General features: G+C 38.6%; 1 protein-coding gene across 7 annotated transcripts in view; it reads right to left on the minus strand.

Annotated features, from left to right (window-relative positions):
- Window positions 1-19,366, minus strand: part of TMEM209 (transmembrane protein 209) — a 41,647-nt gene extending 22,281 nt beyond the window's left edge. For 5 of the 7 annotated variants that reach the window (XR_008527585.1, XM_009243227.3, XM_024250326.2 and 2 more), the window contains exons 1-6: window positions 18,273-19,366; window positions 16,876-17,012; window positions 16,691-16,749; window positions 15,419-15,550; window positions 14,736-14,977; window positions 5,503-5,704 (exon numbers count right to left, since the gene is read on the minus strand). Coding sequence is in view for 6 of the 7 variants with exons in the window: in XM_009243227.3 (XP_009241502.3) it covers window positions 5,503-5,704; window positions 14,736-14,977; window positions 15,419-15,550; window positions 16,691-16,749; window positions 16,876-17,012; window positions 18,273-18,275 (775 nt within the window). In the remaining variant the exon portion in view is untranslated. Of the gene's footprint in view, window positions 1-5,502; window positions 5,705-14,735; window positions 14,978-15,418; window positions 15,551-16,690; window positions 16,750-16,875; window positions 17,013-17,981 lie in introns of all 7 variants that reach the window. The other 2 variants (XM_024250327.2, XM_054560631.2) reach the window with 2 other exon arrangements.
- Between the last annotated feature and the right edge of the window lie 781 nt (window positions 19,367-20,147).

The following is a 20,147-nucleotide window of genomic DNA, read 5'->3' on the forward strand; positions in this document are numbered from 1 at the left end:
AAATAAGCCAGGTGTGGTGGCGCATGCCTGTAATCCCAGCTACTCAGGAGGCTAAGGCAGGAGAATTGCTTGAACCCGGGAGGCGGAGGGTTCAGTGAGTGAGGCGAGATCACCCCACTGCACTCTAGCCTGAGCAACAGAGCTAGACTCTATCTCAAAAACAAAAAAAAACTCGATCTCAAAAACAAAACAAAAAAATTATTAAGATGAATAATGGAGCTTGCAAAAAAGTAAGGCTATGAATAGCCAGTGCTTAAAAATGAAAAGAGAATTAAAAATCAAAATAGCCTGTAAGAGGCTGCTGTGGCTGCTCTAGAGAATTTTGTAGGCCTTGAGAAATCTATCAGCTTGGATTCATTGCCCAAGTGGGAAACAGAGATAAGGATTTGGGCCCTTAAGAGGTAGAGAGTTGGGCCGACACCTTTCTCCTACCCTTAGTCCCTGCTCCTGGTAGAGGACCAGGAATCTCAAAGAGCCACATTCTGAGTAGATAAGAAAAAAATCTGTTCAATGGGACCAGGAGATAATGAAAGCTTGTCTGTCATAGGTTGTTGGGAGACTTAAAAAAAAAAAAAAGAAAAACAACACCCTGAGATTTAAAAATTATAGATACATCTTCACATGGGTTTAAAGTGCCCATTTATAGTACCTGTGAGGTCCAGGAATCTCCAAGCTTAGAAATTACTTAAGTTAGCTCAAAGTCAATAATACTCCTAAGGCACCTGACAGAGGCAAATACAAAACAGCTAGGAAGAGACAAAGCTTCCATCCAGCCAAGATAAGCTTACCAGAAACAAACAGAAATTACATCAATCACAAGGAAACAAGACTCCAGTCATAACAACCAACAAGACAAAAATGGTCAGTATTTAACCTCCAAGAACTTTAGATAATTGAACTGTTGGACAAATAACATTAAAAAAGTGTGTTTAAGCAACTGAGATAGAAAAAGGAACTGAAGACGTAAGAATAAAAAATATTCTACAAAAACCTGGCATATTTGAAAGGACCAAATAAAACTATAAAATGAGAACAAATGGCTGAAATTAAAAAACTCAATGGATTAGTTAAATAACAGTTTAGACATTACTAAATAAACAGCTGATGAGTCCACAGTGACTAAACCAAAAAAGCTGGCGTGGGGGTAAAACAGAACGCTCTTCTTTAGAGAAGAATGCCAAACTATGAAATGTAGAAATAAATAATTAGAAAATCTTCACTTTGGCCGGGGGCAGTGACTCACATTTGTAATCCCAGCACTTTGGGAGGCCAAGGCGGGCAGATCACGAGGTCAGGAGATCAAGACCACCCTGGCTAACATGGTGAAACCCCGTCTCTACTAAAAATACAAAAAATTAGCCAGGTGTGGTGGCAGGCATCTGTAGGCCCAGCTGCTTAGGAGGCTGAGGCAGGAGAATGGCGTGAACCCGGGAGGTGGAGCTGGCAGTGAGCCAAGATAGCGCCACTGCACTCCAGCTGCGGTGACAGAGTGAGACTCCGTCTCAAAAAAAAAGAAAGAAAATCTCCACTTTATCAAGGGCAAGGATCATCAATAGATGCTAAAATCACTGGGTAAAAGGCTGTTAGGGAAAGACGACATAAAGGGAAAATCATGAAGAAATCCGGCTGCTATCACCTTAACCAAGTGATCCAATTTTATTATACATTACCGACAAAGAGACAAAGCAGCATCATGCATCTCCTGATGTGATAACACTGAAAAGGACATGCCACCACCTATGTTGTATTCTTGCCAGAAAATAATATTTAAACGGAATCTAATAGTAACAAAATGATCAAACAAATCTGAATTTTCAAATTCAGATTCAAATTCAGCCTCATCTCTTCAAAATGTAAATGTCATAAAACAAAACAAAACAAAAAACCCCACAAAACCCAAACTATCCAAATGGTTTAGATTTAAGGAGACTACAGAAGCACAAGTAAATGCAATATGTGACACCTGATTGGATCCTACATCAAGAAAAGAAAAAAAAGCACTACAAGGGTCAGTATTGGGTCAACTGGGGAAATGTGAATATGAACACCCGTGGTATCTTAAGCATGACAATAATATTGTAGTTATTTATTTATTTATTTTTTCTTTGAGACGGAGTCTTGCTCTGTCACCCAGGCTGGAGTGCAGTGGTCTGATTTTGGTTCACTGCAACCTCTGCCTCCCGGGTTCAAGCGATTCTCCTGCCCCAGCCTCCAGAGTGGCTGGGATTACAGGCTCGCGTCACCAAGCCCGGCTAATTTTTTAGTAGAGGCGGGGTTTCACCATGTTGGTCAGGCTGGTCTCGAAATCCTGACCTCGTGATCCACCCACCTCAGCCTCCCAAAGTGCTGGGATTACAAGCATGAGCCACTGTGCCCAGCCCATATTGTAGTTATAAAGGAAAATGTCTCGTTCTTAGGAGATGCATGTGAAATATTCAGGAATGAAGTGGCATGATGCCTGCAACTTCCTTTCAAATGATTCAGCAAAAAAGTGTGCATGAGAGAGAGAATATGAGGGCCTGGTTTTTCACTACTGGAGAAAGTTACAAATATGAAAAGTGGGGAGGACAGAATAAACTGTATAGCTGGACTTGAATTGGAAGTAACATTATAAACTCCTGGTTTTTTAAAAACATAGAATAACACATATACGTGTGTGTGTACATATATCTGTGTATGTGTCTATATAAATACTTCCTAGAGGACCTGGAGTAATGATACTTCAATAATAACAGTATGCCCAGTGCCCAGATATTAATTTCTAAGTATCATTCTCCATTAAAAGGAATCAGGGCTCTTAGAGAAACAGACTGACTCTGGAGCTAGCCAGGGAAAACACAAAATGAGCCTGACATATTTTGTGGTGCTAGAAAGGTGGTGGGGGCAGGGGGATTAGCTCAAAGAATGATAGTGTCATGTCAAAAGAACAGAGAAGTCAGCTTACAGAGGATCCCACTAGCCCAATCTGAGACAACCAAATCGTCAACATAAGTGACATGATTAGGGAGAAGAAACCTTTATCTTACAGAATACCAACAAATAAATGTAAAAGGTAGCTGCACAATAATGTAAATGTACTTACCACCACTCAATTAAACACTTAAAATGGCTAATATTGGGCCAGGCGCAGTGGCATGGCTGTAATTCCCAGCACTTTGGAGGCTGAGGCAGGCAGATCACCTGAGGTCAGGAGTTTGAGACCAGCCTGGCCAATATGGTGAAACCCCGTCTCTACTAAAAATACAAAAATTAGCCAGGCATGGTGGCAGATGTCTGTAATCCCAGCTACTTGGGAAGCTGAGGCAGGAGAATCGCTTGAACCTGGGAGGCAGAGGTTGCAGTGAGCCGAGTTCGCACCACTGCACTCCAGCCTGGGTGACAGAGCAAGACTCCATCTCAAAAAAAGAAAAAAAAAAGGCTAATATTGTAAATTGTATGTATACTATATTACAGTTAAAAAAAAGGAAAAATGTTAAAGGAATAAACATAGAAGAAATGATGAAATTGGAAAGCTCCATGACAACCAACATAGTAATAATTTTGAAAATAATCATAAAAGGATGTTAGAACTAGTAAGTCAAAGTTTGATGGGGTCAGGCACAGTGGCTTACGCCTATAATCCCAGCACTTTTGGAGGCCAAAGTGGGTGGATTGTGTGAGCTCAGGAGTTTGAGACCAGCCTGGGCAACACGGCAAAACCCTGTCTCTACTAAAAACACAAAAATTAGCACAGCATGGTGGCATGCATCTGTAGTCCCAGCTACTCAGGAGGCTGAGGTGGGAGACGCACCTGAGCTCTGAATTCAAGGCTGCAGAGTGAGCCAAGATTGCACCACTGCAACAGAGTGAGACCTACTCTCAAAAAAAAAAAAAAAAAAAAGTTTGATGGGGACCAAATATCTACATAGTATTAGATAAGTAGCTTCCCAGAAAATACTTATTAATCATTTATTAATTTGCACAAAATACTTAATTTTCGAAAACCCATGGGTACAGAAGGGCTAAAAGTATAGGGATAGAGATAGATATACCAGCCAGATACTAACCAAAAGGAAATTAATATAGATGTGTCAATGTCAGACAAAATAGACTTTAAGGCAAAAAGCCTAAGAGATAAAGTGGCATAATTCACCAGAATGATATTCACAATTCTGAATTTACATGCATTTAACATAATCTCGTATGTATATTTAGCAAATCTGACAGAATTGCGAGAAAACATTTAACGGAAGACAATCAACGGGAGCTTTTGGCACACTTTCTTAATAACCAATAGATAAAGCAGATAAAAATTAGTAAGATAAAGTATTTAAGAATACCATCAAGCAGTGTGACAGTGAACAAATATAGAGCCCCAAATTTAGAGACTCTGGATTCTGTTCAATATACCAAAGCCATTTACAGAAAAGTGATCACATAGTAGACCTAAAAACAAGTCTCAAACAAACAAACACAAAATTGATAGGTACAGATCAGATTATCTAACCACAGTAAAATTAACTTAGGAGAAAAAAAGGTAACCAAGCCTTTTCAGGCTTGAAAATTAAAAGCAACACCAATAACACTTCCAAACAATAATAATATTACTTCTAAATAGCTCCTACTGGGATAAAGAATACAAGTGAAGTCAGAAAATATCTGGGTATTACAAAGATGTGCCAAGGATACATAGGTTCTTTGTATTATACTCTGTATTAAAGTTTTGGTAGACTCAAAATATTTCAAATTTTTTTTAAAAGCATGTATCAAAAAGAAGAAGATAATAGTGACTGGTTTCTGTAACATCTGTGGCACTTTCAGGCAAAATGAAATTAAAAATCACTGGTGAGACTTCAAGCGACACAAAGAGCCATGGTCCAATAACCGGCTTCCTCGCCACAGCTGAGTATTAGCGCCTAATATGCTTTCCATGAAAGTTCCTGATGGGGAAAAATCATTACTCAATTCAATAACCCAATTTGGTTTCAAATAATTGACTCTGTAATAATCAAATCCACCCCAAACAGATTAAGATTTGCTAACACTCTTTCCCAAGGTAAACTATAGGCTTTCAGGAAATACTAAAACGCAAGTTTTAAAATGTTCTGAAAAACAGCAGCGCTTCTCGAGTAAATACATGCTCTCTCTTTCAGCCTGCTCTGCCACACCAACCTTCCAAAAAGACTACCTGAAAAGAGACAGCTATAATTTGAGTAAGTTCACTACGCACTGCTTCAAAACACTATTTTGTAGCATCAACTTAAAATAGAAATTTTAACTTACATTATACAAAAAAGCTTTCAATCTTATTGTAGGTTCTAGATTTCTTAGTTTAGCTATATTTCACTTCTTAAATTTAGTGAACTTAATTCTAACTGCATAAAATAATGTTACATATAAACTAAAACAAAACGTGCTAAGCTAACAAAGTATGTTAGTATGGATATCAAAATAATGAAAGTAGTAGGTTAAAGATTGACACCAAAAATATGTATAGTAGATATAAAGAAAATATATATGTACCCAGCTTAACCCTATGCTGTTTCTCCTCTTCACTTCTAAGAAAAGTATCCAAAGTTCGTAGGTCGGTCATGTAGTCTTCTTTGTCAGTAGGTGAGTTGTAGACGGTAGGTGAAGAACGGTAGCGAGATCTCAATCCACTGCTCTCCACTGGTCCAACAGTGGTAGGGTATGAAGAAGGAGGAGAGGGGCTAAAGCTCGCCAACTATACAAAATAAAAGATTTTTACTTTATTTTTCTTTAATTGAAATTCATTTTGTTTTGGTTTTTAAGTAAAACACCTAGTAGAATGGCAAAAATCCACAATACTGACAACATCAAATGCTGATGAGGTTGTGAAACAACAGAATCTCTCATTCTTTGCTGATGGGAATGCAAAATGATACAGCCACTTTGAAACACAGTCTGGCAGTTTCTTACAAAAGTAAATATCATCGTATCATACGAACTAGTAATTGTGCTCCTTAGTATTACCCAAGGAGTTGAAAACTTATGTCCACACATAAACCTGTATGTTTATGGCAGCTTTATTCCTAATGGCCAAAACTTGGAAGCAACCAAGATGCCCTTCAGTAGGTGAGTGAGTAAATAAACTGGCAAAATTAGGTAATGGAGTATTAGCACTAAAAAGAAGTGAGCTATCGCTGGGCATGGTGGCTCACACCTGTAATCCTAGCACTTTTGGAGGCTGAGGTGGGCGGATCACTTGAGGTCAGTGACCAGCCTGACCAACATAGAGAAACCCATGTCTACTGAAAATACAAAATTAGCTGGGCGTGGTGGCGCATGCCTATAATCGCAGCTACTCGGGAGGCTGAGGCAGGAGAATCGCTTAAACCCGGGAGGCGGAGGTTGTGGTGAGCCAAGATCGCGCGATTGCACTCCAGCCTGGACAACAAAAGCGAAACTCCGTCTCAAAAAAAAAAGAAAAAAAAGAAGTGAGCTATCAAGCTACGAAAAGACACAAAGCAATCTTAAATGCATATTGTTAAGTGAAAGAAGCCAATCCGAAAAGCTACACAGGTATGATTCTAAGTACATGACATTCTAGAAAAGGCAAAACTATGGCGGCAATTAAAAAAAAAAAAAAGCGGTTAACAGGAATCTGGAGGAAAAGAAGAATGAATAAATGGTGCAGATTTTTTATTCTGTATGATACTATTATTGTGAACACGTCATTACACATTTGTCCAAACCCATAGAACGTACAACACAAAGAGTGAACCCTAATGTAAACTATGCACTTTGGGTGATAACGGCGTGTCAATGCAGGTTCATCAGCTTAAGAAATGTACCACTGTGAGGCCAGGCGCGGTGGCTCACGCCTGTAGTCCCAGCACTTTGGGAGGTCGAGGTGGGCGAATCACGAAGTCAGGAGATCGAGACCATCCTGGTTAACATGGTGAAACCCCATCTCTACTAAAAATACAAAAAAATTAGCCGGGTGTGGTGGCGGACGCCTGTAGTCCCAGCTACTCGGGAGGCTGAGGCAGGAGAATGGCGTGAATCCAGGAGGCGGAGCTTGCAGTCAGCCGAGATCGCGCCACCACACTCCAGCCTGGGTGACAGAGGACGACTCTGTCTCCCAAAAAAAAAAAAAAAAAAAAAAAAAAAAAACCACTGTGAGGGGGTATACTGATCGTGGGGGAGGCTATGCATGTTAGGACAGGGGATGTACATGAGATCTCTTGATTTTGCTGTGAACCCAAAACTGCTCTAAAAAATAAAGTCCATCAAAAAAAAAAAAAAAAAAAAGTAACTCATGGAGCCCAGGAGTTAGAGGCTACAGTGAGCCATGACCGTGCCACTGCATTCCAGCCTGGATGATAGAGCAAGACCCTATCTCTTAAAAAAAACAAGTAACACATGCATATTTTTAAAAATAGAAAGTATAAACATCTGTAACTTTGCCACCCAGCGATAATATAATCCTTTTTCATATTTTATGTATTTTAAAATCTCTAAAATATACATAGCTTTGTCAATGTTACGATGAAGACAGCTGTACATAAATCTTTGATTGAATTTCTGATGGCTTCTTTAACAGATTCTTAAAACTGAAATTATTTGGTGAAAGCATATTAACATTTACTTGATATACAAGAATTTTAAAAACTGGGCATTTAATTTGCATTTCCCTATATTTATGACATTAAACACTTAAAAAATACAATTACTGGTCACTTGGATTACTTATTTAAATGTTTACTCAAGTACATTTATAATATTTTTCTATTGGGGTGTTATTATCACTTCATATTAGTTTGCAATAAGTTAAAGATTAACCAGTCTTGTAATTGTTAAAAGCTGTTTGAAAATAAAAATGTTAATCCTTTTCCACACAGATTTCTCTTTTATTTTTAAAATTAACATATTACATCATTTATACACTATATCTGGGCTATTATTGCATTAATTGGCCTATTTTTGCTTACGGGCCATAATATTTTACTTATTAAGTTTTAATGTCTACGGGGAAGTATCCTGTTACTCAAAATTTTCTTGGCTCATTTGTTTTTCTTCATTAACTTTAACAATGAGTAACTTGCATAAATCTATTTTTTAAAAATGGTAGACTGGGACTGATTAGAATTGCATACACCTTATACATTAGCATGTTGGGAGAAAATCTTTATAACAATATCTTTTTATCCAAGAACATTTTCTCTCTCTTCATCTAGTATCTCTTATCATTTCTTGGCAATGTTTTGGCCCCACTTTACTTCTAAAGCTCAATCTTGGGATCTTATGTTTTTTAATCAATTATGAAAGGAATTTTGAAACCCCTATTGGATCTAATTGAATAATGCTGGCATATATATGACTGTAAGCTATTGATTTTGGATATTTACCGTGTATCCAGCCACTTAACCAAAGTTTTTAATATTAAAATGGATGTTTTTAGGAAACAGCTTTTTAAACTTTAGGTTTTAAATGAACTCTTGAATATAATGTATTAATAGATTTCTTGCATTGCTAGGATAAATTTTACCTGGTCATCAATTATTCCTTAAAAGTTATTTTGGGAAAAAAAAAAAAAAAGGTGTTAATTTCTGTGAATTCAAACCATTATTTAATTTACAACTTTCACATTGTCCTATTTGTTTTTAAGTTTTTTTGGTTTCTTTTTTACAGATCCCAGGGAGAACAATTTTGTGCTTTAAGTTTTATTACATTCTATAAAGTGAAACAGGTAGTGGTGTTCTCATCTTTTCTGTAACTGGTAATAATTCATATTGAATACCAAGTATTTAGGCAGTCATTATATATGTCAGGCAATGTGCTAATTATGCTTAATATATACATTGTCTTATTTTATCTTTTCAATAACAGGTACACATGATTACTATATTCACCTTATGAGTTTAGGTAACTTGCTGAAGATCATACCAGGATTTCAATCCTGTTTTCTAACTCAAGTTTATGTTAACATGTTGTTTTACTGGATCAGAATTAGCTGTTCATACCCCAGCAAAATATTACTAACTTTTAGAAGATGGGTAAAAGATACACAGGAGTTCACTATATTAAAACCGGTCTCTTCACTTTTGTGAGTTTGAGATTTTCCATAATAAAAAGTCTATAAAGTAACTGTTTCTTCAAAGTTTGAAAGAACTCAATAATAAAACTTAAGGGCCCTACAGCCTTCTGAGGATGTATTTGATGTATTGTTTTTAAACTTTCTCTCTCATTTTGGTTTTCTACTTCTTAGCCAATTTTTGGCTTTTTTTTTTTTTTTTCCAAGAAAAGTAATGTATTTCATTAACTTTTCTAAGTTATTAGTTTGGTTCAACAGACACTGATGTAGCATCTATATTCCATATACTGTGCTAAGGAAACAAAGACAAATAAAAATACATAACCCTGTGCTCAAGAGGGTTACAGTCTAGAGGAAAAAAAGTGAACATTATTATAGACTGAATGTCTGTGTCTTCCACAAATTCATATGTTGAAGCCCTAACCCCCAGTGTGGCTGTTTTTGAAGTAAGGGGGTAATTAACCTAAGTGAGGTCATTGGAGTGGGGCCTTGTTCTGATAGGCTCAGTGTCCTTATATGAAGATACCAGAAAGGCCATGGCAGGGCAAAGTGGCTGTCCATAAACTACAAAGAGCCCTCACCAGAAACCAAACTAGCAGGGACCTTGATCTTAGACTTCTAGCATTCAGAACTATGAGAAAATAATTTCTGTCAGGCCACAAAGCCTGTGGCATTTTTTAATGGCAGCCCAAGCAGACTAATACAAGCAATTATTTAAAAATACTATGCTTTGTTTGGTATATAATTATGCAAATATTCTAAGGTGGGAATGTAAGATGGCATAGTGGCTACAAACCATGGTATGGGGCCAGGTGTGGTGGCTCATTCCTGTAATCCCAGCACTTTGGGAGGCTGAGGCAGGAAGACTGCTTGAGTCTAGAAGTTTGAGACCAACCCAGGCAACATAGCAAGACCCCATCTCTACCAAAACAAACACACTCCATAGTGTTTCCTCAAAAAATTAAAAATTGATACATAAACTCTACTTCTTGATATATACCCAGAAGAACTGAAAGCAGGGACTCAAACAGATAAGCTGTACAGCCATGTACAGCTTACAGCCATGTACACTTCCACCAAAAGGTGGAAGCCATCAACATATGAGTGGATAAACAAAATGTGGTGTATACATACAATGGAATATTATTCAGCCTTAAAAATGAAGGGAATTATAACACATGCTACAACATGGATGAACCCTGAGGACATTATGCTAGTGAAATAAGCCAGTTAAAGGACAAATACTGTATGATTCCACTTACATGATGTACTTAGAGTATCAAATTCAGAGACAGAATAGTGGTTGCCAGAGACTTAGGGGGTGGAAAAACAGTTAATTGTTCAATGGGCACATTGTTTCAGTGGGGAGATGATAAGTTCTAGAGACGGATGATGGTGACAGCTGCGCAATTTGAACGCATTTAATGCTACTGAACTATGCACTTAAAAATATGTTTTATCACCATTAAACAAAGGATGATATTAAGAGTATTTTCAGCAGAGAGAATAACTTAAAAAGATCAGTAACAACACAGAGACATGAAACGTTATGGTAATAGCTATTCTCTGCTTACCATAAAATGTAAAAATATTCATTTTGGTTTAAATTTCTCTGTATCGTTTTCTAAATCTTCCATTTCAATTTCTCCTTAAGTCTATGTCTTATTTGCTCTGCTGATTTGACAGATTTGTCTATTTTATGGGATTTCCCATGCACACAGAAAAAAGCTCTTAGATAACAGTTCATTAACATTTGCTTTTATCATTTTAAAAATAGCTTTACTGAGATATAAATTCACATACCACACAATTCACTCATGTAAAGTGCACAACTCAATGTGTTTTAGTATATTCACAGGATTATACAGCCATCACAATCAATTTCAGAACATTCTTGTTCTTCCTCCCACTAAAATCAATCCCCCTTTCTCCTTCCTTCCCACACCAACTTTAGATAACCACTAATCTTCCTGTCTTTATAGATTTACCCATTCTGAACATTTCATGTAACTAGAATCATATAATTATATGTGGTCTTTTGTGACTGGCTTCTTTCATTAGCATAGTGTTTTCAGGACTCATCCATGTTGTACCATATATCTATCATTTTTTCTGTATTTTCCTTGTTGTAATCTCTTAATTTTGACCTGAATTCTGAGTATATCTATTTTTATTTTTTAAAACAAAAATGGGTAGGGCGAGGTGGCTCACGCCTGTAATCCCAGCACTTTGGGAGGCCGAGGTGGGTGGATCACTCGAGGTCAAGAGTTGGAGACCAGCCTGGCCAACATGGTGAAACCCCATGTCTACTAAAAATTAAAAAATTAGCTGGGCATGCTGGCAGGCCCCTATAGTCACAGCTACTCAGGAGGCTAAGGCAGGAGAATCCCTTCAACCCGGGAGGTGGAGGCTGCAGTGAGCCGGTATCACCCCACTGCACTCCAGCCTGGGTGATAAGAGTGAAACTCTGTCTCAAAAAACCCCCCCCAAAAAACAAAAATGAAACCATTTAAGGCTAAGAATTTACCACTGCATATAGCTTTTACTATATTCATAAATTCTGATATTGAAGCATTCTTGTTTTCCTAATTTTAATTTAACCTAATAATTTGGTGAGTATTTTTAAACATTTTAGTGGTGTTTTTCAAACCTTTATTTTTAATTTCTAGTTTTATTTTTGTTTTGGTCAGAAAATACAACGTGTACAATTTCAAGAATATCTCAAATGGAAAGGTACAATATTCAATAGTATTCTTATGGAGGTTGTCTTACTAAATTTTACTGCTCCAATCTTTCGTGTCCTTATTTGTTGCCTACTTTATCAGACATTGATAATGCTAAAGTCTTCCAATACAATTGTGTTTATTGATTTCATGTCTCTAAAGGTTTTTGTTTTACATTTTATGATGCTGTATTATTCAATATACAGGGATTGTGATTGTAACTATTATTTCATCTTACGTATTATTTCTTCCATCAACTTAAAATGACCTTTTGTCTCATAATTATTCCTCCTCTGAAGTTACTCATTGTTAATACTACCACCTTATTTTTATGTTTTCCTGATATGCCTTTGTCATCTTTACTTTTTTATTTTTTTATTTTTTTTGAGACGGAGTCTCGCTCTGTCGCCCAGGCTGGAGTGCAGTGGTGCCATCTCGGCTCACTGAAAGCTCCGCCTCCCCGCTTCACGCCATTCTCCTGCCTCAGACTCCTGAGTAACTGGGACTACAGGTGCCTGCCACCACGCCTGGCTAATTTTTTGTATTTTGTTTAGTAGAGACAGGGTTTCACTGTGTTAGCCAGGATGGTCTCGATCTCCTGACCTCATGATCCGCCTGCATCAGCCTCCCAAAGTGCTGGGATTACAGGTGTGAGCCACCGCGCCCAGCCGTCACCTTTACTTTCTTTTGATAATTTCCTGACACATCTTTTAAGATTTAAAAAAAGAAAGATTACTAAGGTAAAAAAATCTCAATTCATTATTTTTTCCCTCTAATTTATAAATATAAAGATGTACAAGGCAGAAGAAATGACTGGAAAAGCGTGGGTACAAAGGGAGAGTTAACATAAGAAAAAAATTATTTCTTTAAAAATAAAAATTATACTTGATATTTTGGTCGTGTCACTTCTTTTGTACAAATAGAACATAACATATGATTTATCTGTTTTTGAAGCAAAAATGCAATAGTATTTAACATTTTTTGTTAACTCTTCTAACAGTCAGTCCACAATGAAACTGCTACACACAGCACTAAAAACATAGCAAGTGAACAGAATCACCCTGGAAAAGACTCTAATACGCAAAATCACATGTAATTCAAAGGAGGCTCCAAGTCAATCAAGGTAAAAATAATTTATGATATTAGGACAACTAGTTATCCATTTTAGCAAAAAACGAAAATGAGAAAATTATCATCTTATACTATGGTGGTGGGGGAGTCAATTCTGAAAGTGAGAAAATTTCTAAATTTAAAAACAGAACAAACCACAAGGAGATAAACAGATAAGACTATTAAACATTTAAAGTTTCTCTCTCTCTCTCTATATATATATATTAAACTCTATAATTAAACAGCAACCCAAGAAAAAAAATCAGAGGATACAGACCCAAAAGATAAGTGAGTAAAGAACGAGAACTTCCTGATTTAGCTATGCGGCTTTGAAATAAATGTTAAAAGTTACAATAGACTATTGTCATGTTTCTTATTAGCAGAGATTTATTTTTTAAAAAAATTAACTTGATGGTCAAGAGTGTGGTAAAACACTCTTCTACATTTCTGTGACAATGTGAATTGGTATAATTCTTTTGGATAGACATTCCCATCCCAAATTTATCAATAATTTTATGTACAGGGCTATTTAGTATACATTAAGTTTTTTTATAAATGAAAATGACTTAAACATTCAAGAGTAAATTATGGTATATCCATTAGATGAGTACTAAATAGCCGCTAAATAGATTATTTTTGTGTGGCAGGACTGTAATAATTTTCCTTCTATTTTACTTTTCCAATTTTCTATAAGGATCATATAGTATCATCTTGTGAAAAATTATTTTTAAAAGTCGCATTTACCTATGAGTTATTAATTTTCACTACCTATATAAAAATTTTACTTGTACAAAATTTTCAAAATTCTATTACCTGCCAAAATTAATTTTAATATTGGATAACCAGTAGTATGGAATTTCATTACAAAGAAATATGTAAATCTTTGGGAGGTCAAGGAGGGCAAATCGCAAGGTCAGGAGATCGAGACCATCCTGGCTAACACAGTGAAACCCCGTCTCTACTGAAAATACAAAAAATTAGCCGAGTGTGGTGGCGGGCGCCTGTAGTCCCAGCTACTCGGGAGGCTGAGGCAGGAGAATGGCGTGAGCCCGGGAGGCGGAGCTTGCAGTGAGCCAAGATCATGCCACTGCACTCCAGCCTGAGCGACAGAGCGAGACTCTGTCTCAAAAAAAAAGAAATATGTAAATGGATATGGGCAGACAGTGTGTCGGTTTCATCTCCAGAGACTCCTCTTTTAACTAGCAGCTAGAGATGTTAGTCCAACACAGTAGCGACAGCATCTGAAATGACCACTCTTCTTTCAATGCCGCTCTTATATTAATAGTTTCATGCTTCAAGAAGGAGTCAAAATTTCAATTTGTCAATCCTGTTTCTATTAATCCTAAAAATTAGAACAAAATTTCACATTACTGTGGGAGTGGAAATGAAGGTTCCTACTATTCCATGGAAAGTGTCCATATTCAAGAATCATTTGTACTCATTGGAAAAAAAAAACTATGTGACAATCCCAGCTTTTAGCTTAGAAGACACTCCAACATGATAAAACACACTAAAACTCTAAAAGGGTATACAAAGGCCTCACACGAAGAAGGAAAGAAAGAGGGAAAACAGGAGTAAAAGCAACTAAAGTAAAAAATTATCCTGGTTTCAACTTGTTTTAAAGACTGCTGAAAGATCGTAGATGGTGAACGTAAAGTTTGTTATCTCTGCAAATGCTAATTTTTTCTCTTTCATTTTAAGATGTTGTGTTTAAGATATTGTGTTCTATTCTTGGTTTTTAAATGGGTGTTCTGGGCAAGTCAAGTCTCAGTTTGCTCACTGATAAGTTTTGACTCATTAGATGATTTTTAGTATACCTCCCAATTCTAAAATAATGTGACTAGACAAGCGAAGAGAGTCATTACCTTATTATAACCACTGACGGGCGAGTAGGTCACTCCAGGGCTATAAGAACCACTGCCACCTGAGGACAGACCTTGCAGCTGAGGGCTGTAACCAGTCATACAGCTGGTGGTGAACTTGGGACTGGTACTGGGTGAACGAGATGGGCTATAACTCAACACACTCTGACCCTGAATTGAAGGGGAAGGTGGAGCGGGAGGGATTTGGGTTGCTGCCAGATCATGTGGAGGCGTAGTCTGTACAACTAGAAGGAAAAAAAAAAGCAACATATGTGTATGTACATTCAAATAAAATTATATGAAAATATATTTAAGCAACTAAGTCTTTTTCTTCAGGGAAAAAAGTTAACAGAGTTACTTGGTTGTTAAATCACAGAATGTATTATTACCAAAGGACACAAATTAGGTGTTTACCATTTCCAGAGTGCAAAATTAGAAACTGGTTTCAACTCAGCAAGTTAGTCATTTAATCTTAATTGCACCTGAACAATGGAACAAACTTACATGAAATAGTTGAATGTATACAAGTAGGAATGATAATCATTGGTCATAAGACAATTTATTGTATCCTGCTTAAGATAGCTGATGTCCCTTCCAGCTTTGAGTCTACGAAATGGGAAAATTAAACTGAGAAAGATTTATTGCCAACCTTTTCCCCACCCTTGCAAGAGATATAAAACACTCACCAGCTGTTTTCAACCCTAAAAGTGTTTGCTGTCCAGGACTAACAACCAGACTTGTTGGTGCCACAGTATATTTGAAATATCTCCAAAAATCAAATAAGGCATTAAGGCTGAAGAGAGATGCAAGGGCAAGCTCTGGAAGAGAACAATTTTTTTTTTTTTAATAAGGGGGGTGAGGAGGGCATCTATTGGAGAACACAAAAACCCTCTACACTTAGCAAACTAAAATTACCTTCTTATTCCTCATAAAAACTATACTTTAATGATTGCTATGTGTAGGGCAGCTGGGCATGGTGGCTCACACCCATAATTCCAGCACTTTGGGAGGCTGAGGCAAGTGGATCACCTGAGGTCAGGAATTCGAGACCAGCCTGGCCAACATAGTGAAACCCCATCTCTACTAAAAATATAAAAATTAGCCAGGTGTGGTGGTGCACACCTGTAGTCTCAGCTACTTGGGAGGCTGAGGCAGGAGAATTGCTTGAACCTGGGAGGTGGAGGTTGCAGTGAGCTGAGATTGTGCCACTGTATTCCAGCCCGGGTGATGGAGTGAGACTCCTTCTCAAAAAAAAAAAAAAATATTATTTGTAGGTCATTTACTAGTGAGTTTCAAAACAGCACTAATCCTAGCAACCCTGTACAATAAATATTTTCACCTTCATTTTAAATATATAAACCAACACTATTCGGAAGCCAAGTGACTCTTACAAGAGTAGAGAGTGAGTTAGTGAAGCCATGATTCTACGTGAGGTCTGCTGATTGCAAATCCCTTGCTCTTCCCACTTGGCACAATATCTCCCTGTGAAAGACTTTGGATTAATGTGTATAGACTATGAAATTTACTTTAACATCCATAAAGACTCTTTATACCCAATGACTATGGAAGAGCAGACAAGAAGAGAGGAAAGAATGTGAAAACTGAGGAAGGCATCAGTGGAGCAGAAATCTGGGCTGGTCTTGAAAGGTAAAAAGGTAGAGACACAGAAAGGGCATTTCAGGAGAGTAATAAAAACAAATCTCACTAACCTCTAAACTTATTTTTCTTCACAGAACTCATAATTAACTGAAGTGTTGTTTATTAATTTGACTGTCTAATAGAATGTTCCTTTCATAATAGCAGGGTTTTACCTTGCTCCCTTTCTGCTGTATTCCCAGTTTTTACAACCCAGCAGGCAATCAAATACTTGTTGAATAAGGAAATGTAATAAGCTGAATTAAACCTGAAAGCAGTTTTTTATTGGTAAATGTAAGTTACAGTGAAAATTAATTACTTACCAATATACCAGAGGGGCCAGTATGTCACATTGTAGTATGAACTAATCAATTTTCCAGTCCTGAAAAAAATTAGAAAGGCTTTCCAGTGAACTTAAAAACACCAAAAATCAAAAACAAACACAAAAACCTGTGGAACCAGCCACTGGCTTCTTAGAGTTTCACTTTTTTTGGACTGATTCACTTACATTTCAGTATATATCATTCCAGCCATAGATACATTTAGGAGTCCCCAGGCTAAGACCACTTTCCTAGCCTCTGTTTCTTTTCTCATCTTGATGGTTCTGTCAATAAGGGAAGCACTAGGGTGTGCCTCCCCCTGCATCTATGAAAAAACAAAAAGCACAGGAATTAACCAAAAGAAACTATTGCTCCATTTAAAAACCAAATTTTGCATCCCTTATAAAGGTAACTGAAACCGCATATACCTTCTCTCATCTTTAAGATGTTTTATCAAAACTTTTTCCATTTTAGTATCAGTATATGGAAAGGGAACCCAAAATTATACGTAACTTAATTGGCATCACAGTGTAATCAAAAGAGAAGTGGCTGGTTATTTATTTATTTATTTATTTTGAGACGGAGTCTTGCTGTCTCCCAGGCTAGAATGCAGTGGCGCGATCTCGACTCACTGCAACCTCCGCCTCCCGGGTTCAAGCGATTCTCCTGCCTCAGACTCCCAAGTAGCTGGGATTACAGACGCCCGCCACCGCGCCCGACTGATTTTTGTATTTTTAGTAGAGACGGGACTTCAACATCTTGGCCAGGCTGGTCTCGAACTCCTGACCTTGTGATCCACCCGCTTCGGCCTCCCAAAGTGTTGGGATTACAGGCGTGAGCCACCCTGCCCAGCCGTGGCCGGTTATTTAAGAACAACTTAATACTTCCAATACATAAAAATGTCATATTTTGTAATTTAAGGGTTATGTCTAGAAATACTTTGTATTTTGTCTTTGGGGTATGTTACAAGGACTAGGCAAAAAGCTAATTTCAGAAACTCAAAATATCAAGTCCTGGGAGACTATATTCCATATCTGCTGTAAGTCATAAAGACTCTTCTACATCCTCATGCAGACGCCATTACTATCTAAACAACTCTGCATTGGGACAGCTATACTCCAGGGCTCTCCCTTTTGTGTGTGGATAAAGGATAAGGATTCAAGTTTTAGAAGGGCACGTAATCATGATGGGGTGCTGAGGGGAGCAAAAGGGTGAGAGGGGAAAACGTGCATTGTTTTGGTCCACATTTGGGATTTATAATTCCTTTCTTCAGCTAGGCTCAACTCTTACAGACCGTGCAAAACTTGTTCCAGCGACAAGCAGTCGTATCCCACAGAGAACAGAGTAATAGCTTTCGCGCCACTCAGGCCCCGTGTCCCAATTTCCCAGTCCAGAGCTTCCCTCCCCGGCTCCTCTGCACGAACTTCAGCAACCCTATTGCTTCTTTCTTCCCTTCCCCTAGAGAGGCGGGACGCCTAGCCACATCCCCCCTTGGCTGAACCCCGGACAGATCAGCAGGCGCGGAACTCCCACAACCCGCGTGGATTCCAAGACAGGAAGTACAAACATGACCCCGAAAACGCACCATGTCCTCCGGCCGGAAAGCGCAGGCTCGCGCCACTCTCTCTGGGCATGCGCGAAGCCAAGCTCAAGAGGGAGGCGACCGGCAGGCGGCTCTAAAGTTACCGGAAGAACTGGGCAGTCTCTTCTCGCGAGAAAGGGAGGGGTCGCAGGCCCAGCCTCTCGGAGCGTTACCAGGGAAACAGGTCTTGGTTTTGTGGCTCCCACTCAGCTGCGTGAGAAAGCTAAGCAGCAAAATTCAGACCAGGCTCTGAACCCGCAGTAAAAAGTAATAATTATAACAAGCTGAATTTTGTATCTATTAATATGATTTTAGCTTCCCTAGGGCATTTGTGGACTCACATGTGTAAACTGATTAAGTAGGGCGGCTCACCGTAGGATAGAGTGGCGTGATAAAGTGGCCAGACACCATCAGTGACAAAGCATTTCTTTCCCCTGTGTTAAAGTATCTATGTCAAGCGTTCTGACCCCATGTCAATTTTTTTTTTTTTTTAGTAGAGACAGGGTGTCGCCATGTTGGCCAGTCGGGTCTCGATTTCCTAACCTCAAGGGATCCGTCCGCCTCAGCCTCCCGAACGCCTGCTGGCCTCCCACCGCCTTTTGGGATTACAGGCGTGGCGTACCGCGCCCGGCCTAAATTCTTAAATAATCTAATAGGGTGCAGCAATAACAAGCACACCCAAAATTTGTTTTATTGAAGTTGCTAGTGTGTTTGAGGTTAAAAATAATAACAACACATTTTCCTATGTATTTTTTAGAAGAGCTGCTCATCTTGAGGAAAAGCTTGAGCTTTGTTTTATTTAGCACAAATACCTACAAGTGTGCCGCTGAGCCAGGCGCACGGATATAGAAAATAAGACCTGTCTGGTTACTACCCAGAGGAGCTCAACCCCAGCGGAGGCCCACAGAGGCATTTCGGCGGCAGGTGCGCCGGAAACGGTGCGACCGTTGCGGTGCGCCCCAAGGAGCCGCGTCCAGCCCAGCCCCAGCTCTCGCGAACTTCGTGGAGGAGATGACACGTTAGAGAGTCAACAGCTAGAAGCCCAGGGCCTGGGGACTTGTTCTGAAGTGTGCCTCCTAATAAAAACATTAAGCCATGTCATAATAAGCTAGTGGATTGTTACATCATGTATGTCCAATGGCCAAAGTTTTCCTAAAATGATCTTAAGATTAATACCACGTGGTATTGTATGTTAATGAAAATCGGCAGGTATGCTGCGCTCTTAAAGAGCTGTTTTTAAGTAAGTTTTATCATTTTTAGATTGCTTTAGCAGCAATGTTGTTTTGCTCTAGTTTTAGATTTAGAGATGAACTAACTTGAAAATTGTTCAAAGTGAAAGGGCTCAAGGTGCAATCAAAATTAGAATACCGGCCGGGCGCGGTGGCTCACGCCTGTAATCCCAACACTTTGGGAGGCCAAGGCAGGCGGATCACAAGGTCAGGAGATGGAGACCAGCCTGGCCAAGACGCTGAAACCCTGTCTCTACTAAAAAGACAAAAAATTAATCGGGCGTGGTGGCACGCGCCTGTAATCCCAACAACTCTGGAGGCTGAGGCAGGAGAATCACTTGAGCCTGGGAAGCCGAGGTTGCGGTGAGCTGAGATGGTGCCACTGCATTCCAGTCTGGGCGACACAGTGAGACCCTGTTAAAAAAAAAAAAAAAAATTAGAATACCGGTTTCCACCCCCTCCATATGTGACTCTTTCCTAAGAAGAAATTGTATGCATTTGATGTAGTTCATAGTATTTCATAACGGGCACATCTGTGTTTTTCCCTCTTAATGTAATCTATAAGCTGTTGTGCATTTATTCAAGGCTTAAAATAGAACACTACTGACCAAATGACAGTGAGCATTATGTATTAGGGCTGCCATAACGC

This window comes from Pongo abelii, chromosome 6, assembly GCF_028885655.2.
Source record: "Pongo abelii isolate AG06213 chromosome 6, NHGRI_mPonAbe1-v2.0_pri, whole genome shotgun sequence".
Classification (NCBI taxonomy): domain Eukaryota; kingdom Metazoa; phylum Chordata; class Mammalia; order Primates; family Hominidae; genus Pongo; species Pongo abelii.